This window comes from Ylistrum balloti, unplaced genomic scaffold, assembly GCF_031769215.1.
Source record: "Ylistrum balloti isolate Yb309-2 unplaced genomic scaffold, AGI_CSIRO_Ybal_v1 Utg371394, whole genome shotgun sequence".
NCBI classification, from domain to species: Eukaryota; Metazoa; Mollusca; class Bivalvia; order Pectinida; family Pectinidae; genus Ylistrum; species Ylistrum balloti.
Window position 1 is genome coordinate 144,668 of NW_026782734.1, and position 9,487 is coordinate 154,154.

A 9,487-nucleotide genomic window follows, 5' to 3' on the forward strand; every position below is an offset into this window, starting at 1 on the left:
GATTCGTCATTGAAAGAGCACCGAGCACAAGGAAAGATCATGTTTCTCGATGAGATTAGCATTTTTACTATCAATATATCAATACCTCATATATTCAACAGATTTTGAGTGTGGTAGAAATCAATAGCCCAGAGGCTACAGTATATGTTATCTTACTTATTTAAATGAAATATATTGTATAAAGTTTGATTAAAATCCATTAAGAAATGAAATAACAAGAATGCAGAAAATTTCCGACGCAACTTTGGCGCGAGAGAAAAATATCAAATAAAAAATACAATGGTTTTCTAGCACATTGGTTTATCGATGTTATTTCAAGTGTTAGCAGAAACTGTAAAAAAGAACAATCAATGTTTTAGCTGTGGGCACCATTTACTCCACACTATAATCAGTTTTATGTTTTTTATACTAAGGGTTCACGTTAAAACAGCGGACTAACACAGGTTGGAACAAACCATGAGAAGGACATGATGGTGTGATCAGTGTAGCACTAGAGATATATTGTAGTCAGATTGTATCAAAACAGTGATAAAATCCTAGATTATGTGGTAAAACTTGGCGGAATATTGCAGTTTTGGAACATCAAAAAAAAAGTTTTACATAACATACAGCCATACTCCTGAACCATTTGTCACGATCTTCATAGTCTGACCTACATCATATATATACATCTCCACCCTAACCAAGGCTGTATAAACTAGTTTAAACGTAAAGTTACTGCATTCCTGTTTGAATTAAGGACTGTGATATTTTTACGAGCTGATATATATCACATTTGGAACATCTCCATGATCGTGCGGAATCTTCTCGTAATACTACCGTTCCATACTCTAAGTAAACGACTTTATCTTTATAACACAACTGTGAAACATCAAACGAGGTTGATTTTAATCTCTGCCTCTCGTTTTCAGGCTATGGGTTCATAAAATAAAAACAATTAAATTTTCATGAGGAGTGTTATATTTAGACGTCCAAATATATATTTATATATAGATAAAGATAAGCTTATTTCGATGTCAAAAAGCAAGAATGCGCTCTAATGTTTCGTAATTACTAGTTAGTAAGGGAAATAACAAACTGGTCGTTATCTGGTTTCTCGTCATTATGACTAATAATCCCTCAACATACTCTTGCCTCTTGTAATTAGAAACGAACTTTTCTATGGTAATGGTTCATGAACATGCACAAAGGCACATGTACATGTAGTGTAGTCGTTTCAAGACTATGAATTTCTGAACTAACGATAAATAAAGTTGGGGAACAACAGATTACCTATGTTCTGATGTCGCCACGTTAGTCTACACAGCCATTATACGAGTGCAATTAAGGATGGGCTGATGCGTCTTGTCTCTTTGTTGTGCTCCGCTTAGGTACAACCCACCATAACTCGTTTGTAAAACTGACAACTTTAAAATGATAAATGAATATTTTCTGTTTATTTAACTAAAATGCTATAGTATTTGAGACAAGTTATCATAAAAAATGCAGTTTTTTTCAAAATGGAAAATACACATCCGAAAGTACATTGGAACCAATCTTTATTATGATTCAAGCCTTTTGAATAAACCCAAATAAATAAATACAAAAATCTGTTGGTTGTTTTTTTTCAAATACGACCTGCTCCCGCGTCCATGGACAATAGTTACATTGATGGAAAGGTATACTAACTATTGCATGCTCATCATTTTGACCTTGATGATAAAATAATACATGATTTCTGTATCTTGAGAAATTGATACATTGATAAACGATTTGGTGATAATTAATTCTCCGCGTGTTTTTAACAATACGTGAACTGCAAGATAAATTTGAGGAGATGATGCTCTCTATTGTCATTCCTCTCCACTATCTCTACAAAAGAGACCTGGAATTCGTACGTCAACAATTACATTGGACAATTGACGTTCCCTGTTTATCGGTAACAGATGTTATTGATCCCGCGATGTACACACAAAACTAGCTAGTCATGTCTTTATGGATCTCTATCGTTTAGTAGAAATATTGTTGTCATTCATGTGTATATGTATATCTTGTTATCAACACTTACCCGCATGACAATGATCCACTTCTAAGCACGTGAACGAAATTTCTGAACAGGTTTGACGGTCCCCGGAGTACATGTTTACGTAGTGATATCACGTTAAAACTACATACAGAACAATCTTCTATGTAATTTGAGAGTGATCAACAAACCACCCACACTTCTAAACTGGTTGAATGAACGATTATTGCATGAATTACTTTAGAAAATTGATGAAACGAGTCTTAAGATTTTGTTTTTAACTTTGACTTGAAAAAACTTGTCATGGAATTGGTAAATGTCATGAGAAATAGAAACAAATATGTGATTCTGTTTATCAAGAAACGTACAAACATTCAAGAAAATTACATTTTATTCTCTTTCGTATTTATCTTTATTTGTTGGTGGCACAATGGAAAATGGGGATGTTATAAACATCCTCCTCCTCTATGATGATTGAAAATGTCAGGCAGCAAACTGGTACATAGGATTACGTAAACATCAGACAACATTCAACATGTTATGAACATTTTTTCCAATTCATTGTTGTTTTTCACCTTTTTTGGGGGGATGGGGGATGGGGGGGGGGGGGGTGGGGGGAGGGTGTATATTGTTGGTTGTTGTCATAGTCAAACAAGCAAATTCGAAATGTCTCCTATAGTTTACATTCTACCGTTATGATTCCTTTTTAACATCAAACTCAAAATGACTGTTAAGTACTACAACCGGCTCGTGAGATAATCCTTCGATGTATCTTTGTTATGTAAACCTGTCGTGTTTATACCATACATAATAATTATGCATATCGGTGATTACAAGACAATACGGATTCGTCAATATCACGTGTAGTCACGCGAGATTACTAGGTGCCGTGCACTCGAGTTATTAACTGTTGGCCCTGGCGAATGCAAAAATCTATTCTTATCCATCGTGCTCAGGGCTATGGATTTAGTAGGTGCAGGACTACTAGCTATAGACTTGAGGCTTAGGTCCGAAACTGAATTCGGCATTCAAGTACCATAGCAGGAAAAAAACTGCAGTTATAGTGTCGGACATTGTTGATTTTCGGAATGCCAACGTGTTTTTCTGCAGTTATTTTGTTTTATGAAGCGAGGTGGATTTAACTGTTAAAGCCACCCTTTTCTTGAATATTTGAATACTTACATGGAATTTCCCAGCGTATATTTGATCTACAGTAAGCAATTTTAACACAGAATCGAAATATGGTAAAAACTGTTGGAAATAAGCTGTTGGGTGTCGCAGTGGTTAGGCACTCACTCTTCACCTAGCCGTCCGGGGTTCGATTCCTGAAACGGACATGAAAAGGTATGGGGTCACCTGCTCGACCACGTGGGTTTTCCCCCGGTTACTCTGGTTTCCTCCCACAGTAAGACCCCTCGCGTGCTTACATCTGGGCCAACAAACATAACTGAATAAAAATTTGAAAAAATTGTTTTGCAATTGTTGTAAAATACATAAAGTTTATGTTATAAAAATAGATGCAGGTAAGACATCTACTTGTATCATGACAAAAAAAAAGGATTTTTTTTCTGTTTGAACATGTCAATCTGCCCGCAACAAGAAGTTTTGGTAAAGCCTAGGTTATCTCATTATTCACAAGTCATCACAGTATTTAAACGTTCGATCATCCAATAATATAACTTATAAGGTATAAAAATCACGTATAACTACGTGTTATAGAAAGAGCGGGAAAGATAAAGGAAATAGGGTAACTCTAACAATTATTGTGTTCGATCACGATATGCGTGTTGTTAAAATCTTGAAAAAAAAAAATTCTGTGTAGAAATACTAGTTATTATCACAATGCTGTCAACAACAACAACAACAAACTGGGCTGTCAACAACACTTACTCTGAATAAAACATCACTAAGTTATGATTTTGTCTAGTATGAATGTGATTTCTTACATCAAATCCAAAAGAACTTGAATAAGGTATATAATGTATATTAAACTCAGTTTTGTAATTCCTTAAAGCTGTAATATTTCGGTCAATGACGATCGGTAGGTTATCCATCAAAAAATTCTAAATATTTCCCTTAATCTACTCGAACCATAAAGAATGCAAGATGATTATTTTCATATACTGCATTATCTGGAATTTTACAATGAGCTTCGCGTTGACTAGAGCTTGTTTGAGTAAAACGGAACATGCGCCAGAACGTTCTCAACAACATTCAAGAAAGTTTAAATAAAATTTTGTAAGTTCACAGCGTCTCTCTATTGAACTTGAAGTTAACATTAGGCTCCGCAGAACAACTTTTATGACAGATGTACATGTATAAATAACCATCAAATATTAAAATAAATATAAGAAAATACCTCAAGATGGGTAGGGCTTTAGTGAGAAGAATTTAGTGTTTCACCATCAGATAACATTAAAAATCTCATGAGTGAGAAAAAGATGATACATTGGTCTTAGTCAATTTATATAATAAGAACAATATCGATGCATATTTCTAGAAAGCAATCATTATTCAGAAATAGAATCGACGTCTACTAAAAACAAAAAAGGTTCCAAGATAGAGCCTTGGGGATAGCCGGTATTTCATTACTAACTTTTTAAATGGTCCGTTACAATTCCGTTGGGTATCAGTTTTGTTATTAAACTTTTGCGCCAAACATGATAAATACTTTATATATGTCAGAATATTCATATAAAATCATTTTAACGAATATTATTAATATATCATTTATATCATAGGACACGGGTTATCTTCTGTACCAACGTCTGTCTGATATTGCGTTTTTTGTCAGAAATTAAATTCAGTATCATAATTCATATCTCGTAAATGTAAGTGATATCTTTAGGCTTGCTCTACTGAAAAACATGTTGTAGACGCTTCCGTTCGTTTTCATTGGTAGAAAGGTCCTGGTGAACTCGACAAAATACTTTTTAAAGTCTATTGAAGTCAATAGGTCTACGTTGGTTCTCTTGAATCCAACCTATGGTGAATGTCTGAAATGAATCGACTTCAACAACTTAAAAGCGATCTTGATAGTATTTTAGGTATTTTTACCTCTATGGTTAGTGAACGATATTAGAATATAGTACCAGTCCGGGCGTCATCATTTGAGCATCGGCTAGGAAATCCTCTTACTCTGACTGATCATTTTCCTTCCTAACAATCGTATAAAGAGGTTATTGTGTGCAAAAACTCATTTAACGAAAGAAATAAGAAATGATAATGGGCACAAATGCGTTTTATGCGCGCCTGCAACAAAAACAGCCGTATCTTCAAGACGATTCTCAGTCTGTGAAAGTTACCTCCCTTACCACGTTGTGCGTAAACCACAGATTTACTGTTTCTTAAAAAATAGTCGCTATTTTTTTCAAAAACATTTTACAACAACTAACACTCTAACAGGAAATACGTGCTTTCTGAAATTGGTTTGATACGTATAGATAGTGAGGTACAATTGTTAGACATTGTTTTCTGTTAATTTTGAAGGCAGTATAACATCGTTTTCATTGTACTACAGCACGACTCTCTTTAAATCATTATTAAAATAAACATTGGAAATTATACCTAGCAATCACGGCCGTATACCGGTATATGCCGGTAGGTACAGGGTTTACCTATTGGCAGTATGGATGTCTGTATCCTTTGTCTCCAAAGGACATATGGCGGGGGTTATTACAATGTTCACAAGAGTGCTGTAGCGTGAAGCTTGCTTCTCACGGCGCTACAAGACAAAAACCATATTTGCCTTTATATATTTCAGAAAGTCATTCATTATATTTAATCATAGTTTGAATGATAATTACTTTCTGACTCGGCACATATTTCTACAGGTTATTTCCTGGTAAAGCGACTACAACATAGCTATAATACAGGACGTACATATCTGTAGGATTTTTCAAACTTATGATAAGGGAAAAGAAAATATTTTCATTGTTGTGCAAAATTAATAAAATATTAATAATTAATAATTAATAGCAATCGTTTTTGAATGAAATCAAATTGCTATGACGTACTACTGTTGGTTTTTGTATGAAATGATATCCGTGAGCAACATTCAATCATTTTATATTTATATATACGAATATATATATATACATTAACAACTAAATTGTCATTTGTATTATAATGTATAACAATCTTTGTATAACTCATTAGCAATGTGTATGTTGGGCATTTTATGGGATATGACTTGCATAAGCTTCAACCTTGTTGTCAAATCCCTTTTTACCTGTTGATTCGGTGCCTTCTTGTAATTCTGTAATAATGAATAAAAGATCTGTTTAATAAATGAGACAAAAGACCCCGACAACTATTTTCCATTGTGTGAAATCTGACAACTATTTTCCATTGTGTGAAATCTGACAACTATTTTCCATTGTGTGAAATCTGACAACTATTTTCCATTGTGTGAAATCTGACATCTAGTTTCCATTGTGTGAAATCTGACAACTATTTTCCATTGTGTGAAATCTGACATCTATTTTCCATTGTCTGAAATCTGACAACTATTTTCCATTGTGTGAAATCTGACAGCTATTTTCCATTATGTGAAATCCGTCAACTATTTTCCATTGTGTGAAATCCGACAACTATTTTCCATTGTGTGAAATCTGACAACTATTTCCCATTTTGTGAAATATGACAGCTATTTTCCATTGTGTGAAATCTGACAACTATTTTCCATTGTGTGAAATCTGACAACTATTTTCCATTGTGTGAAATCTGACAACTATTTTCCATTGTGTGAAATCTGACAGCTATTTCACGTGATGAGTAGTTACACTTAAATCAATTTAAAACAAGTCCTGGTTATAAAGAGATGAAGCAGGCAAACCACTTCTCATCTTAGAAACTCCCAACTTCACTTGACTTTTCTATCGTACAAATTACGTTAACATCATGTAAATATGTCGGTTATGAATTCTGCTGAAACATGGCGACCCTCCGTTACTAACATTCCCGGCTCTCTGACGTAACGGTGACTTCTCGTCTGGTTCTCGACACACAGGTACCAAGGTTGGTATGCACTTCCGTATTCAAATCTTATCTAATTAGTTAAGGCTGAAGTAAAAAAAAATTTTGCTGACCGTCCAGACTGACCGTGACTTCCCGGTGTACCTGTTACGTAGCATGACGTTAATTCTAACCCCTATATATAGCCGGTAAACCCAAGCCAATTTGTAGTTTCTTCCATCGAATCAAGTAAGTAAGATGGCTTCCAACATTTCTATATTTACTACTCATATCTATAACTAGAGCTCACTGTATATTTAACACCTTGATAGGAACGAAAACTTTTTCATGAAATTGAGGATTAAGATCTTTTGCGTATGTTTTTAATGGTTAGTTCGGAATTATTTATTATTCTATGCCAAAACAGTAACACATGTATAAATTGTAAGCTGTTGAACTTTCTCTTTCTTTATAGCTATAACCATGAACTCTTTCATCGTCGCCGCCGCCGTCCTCGTCGCCGTTCTGTCGGTAGCCTCTGCCAACTATTATGACGAGGATGATGGCTTCATTATCGGAGGAGGGGGTGCCTACGTTGGCGGTGGTTATATGACTGGAGGATACCCCATCGTAAAGGGATCAGGTACGTGGAAATACCGGTTTAAATATTTTTTAGAAGAAGATGGCATAGATATATATTACCTTAAATTTATGTACGACATTTTATTAAAACGAATCTTAGAAGTTTCATTTTTGAAAAAACCTTCGCGAGCATAAATTAAGAATTCGAGACATGTTTCATAAATATCATATGAAAAAAATTTAAAAAGTACAAATATTTTAAACGGATTTTAAAGAGAAAATGTGAGGGACAATATCTAGCTAACGCATCCATTTTGTTGCGAAATGATTAACCTATCACGATCTTGTCCATACAATCGCCTGTCAATGGTTAAAATTCAACAAACTTTGATTTTCTTCTCAGTTTCGTCTAAAATTGAGAGAAGCTATCATTACATTTAGTCTAAGTCATTCATTTCATTATAGTTATTATGACGTTTTTGTGTGTTTCAGGTCTGCCCTGCAAGAAGCACTTTGGTGGATACGTAAAGGGCGGAGTGATTAGTCACGGTTATCCAACAGTCTACACCACCGGAAGTCACTACGCAGGTTCCCAGATGTACGGCGCCGGCCAGTACGGCGGTGGTCATTACGCTGGTTCCCAGATGTACGATGCTGGTCATTACGGAGGTTCCCAAATGTACGGTGCTGGTCAGTACGGAGGTTCTCAAATGTACGGAGCTGGACAGTACAGCTCTGGAGTTGGACACTACGCTGGTGGACAACAGATGTACAGTGGTGGACAGCAGTATTATCCCGGTCAAACTGTCTACTAAAGGTGTGTAGCTTCCTTGTGCCTTACCTCTACTAGTATGAAAATGACAAGAAGTAACTTGTTTAATTTGATTTAAGACACAATAATTTACATAAGATTTTCCATATATACAACATTTGAATTTCAAAAGATTCGAACATTTAATTAAAATGTGCCTGATAATTAGATAAAAAATAAACATATAACAAACATCCGACCATTTCCGAAACAGAATAGACTTAGTATCTAAAAAATGACATTTCTTCATGTCGCTCTTATATTACGTCATACAAGGACGGCCATTCTTAATCCTAAGAGCAGTGTTTCATGATATCGTTAACAAAAGTTTTGATTCAAAGTTATATTTATTATATCAAACTCATTTTAATATAGTTTTGAAAAAAAAAAAAATAAATAATGATCTGATGTTTACTAACAGTTATTTTGTTTCCTTTACACAGAATGAGATCCAATACTGAAGGGAGGTGACCAGGAGAGCCTGGTAGTTGTTGTTATTTGTTGTTGTATTTATGTTGTTAAAGTTTTATAAATAAAGCTGTAACATTATCATCCTATTGTTTATATTATTTATATACAAAACAAGACCGTGATTGATGCTAAAATCAGTTGGAGTCCATTGTAGCTGGAATTCCATATCTGTTAGTGTACGAAAATTGTTATAATGCAAGCAAGAACAGTAACATTTACAGAAATTTCAACCACACGTGGCTACAGACATATCTTGGTGACTTGACCACGCGCTCTCATTTCCCTTTTTTTCATGTCAAATTAGCATAAAATTTATAAATTAACTTTTCTCTAAACTTGCAATGAAAGTCAAGGAAATATGACTGCAATTTGCATAAAACTAGACGAAACTTCTATACTTGTCCAGCAGCCTGTATCCGTGCAAAATTGTCCGGCTTTTTAATTATATTCTCACACACTTTTTTTGACAAAGCATAAGAGCACTTAACTTTTTCACTTTAGCTGCCGATGAACCAGCGAACTTTACTGACGAAAAATATTAAATTAACATGCACCTTACGTATGCATTATAGTATAAAACTACACGTGACTCACGTGACTGCGCTTGGAATAACTGTTTATACAATCAATGACAAGTTATTTTTTGTCTTTTCTATCCAGTAAAT

The 9,487-nt window shown here is 34.6% G+C and overlaps 1 protein-coding gene across 1 annotated transcript; it reads left to right on the forward strand.

Annotated features, from left to right (window-relative positions):
- The first annotated feature begins 7,441 nt into the window (after positions 1 to 7,441).
- Positions 7,442 to 8,355, forward strand: LOC132562323 (ctenidin-1-like). The gene is made up of 2 exons (XM_060227061.1): positions 7,442 to 7,601; positions 8,033 to 8,355. Exons 1-2 carry the CDS (start codon positions 7,442 to 7,444, stop codon positions 8,353 to 8,355), a joined length of 483 nt encoding a protein of 160 aa, XP_060083044.1.
- The last annotated feature ends 1,132 nt before the right edge of the window (positions 8,356 to 9,487 follow it).

Coding starts and splice junctions, on each gene's coding strand:
- LOC132562323 (XM_060227061.1), top strand. CDS start 7,442: ATGAACTCTTTCATCGTCGCCGCCGCCGTCCTCGTCGCCGTTCTGTCG. Junction 7,602..8,032: donor CCCCATCGTAAAGGGATCAG/GTACGTGGAAAT, acceptor TGTGTGTTTCAG/GTCTGCCCTGCAAGAAGCAC.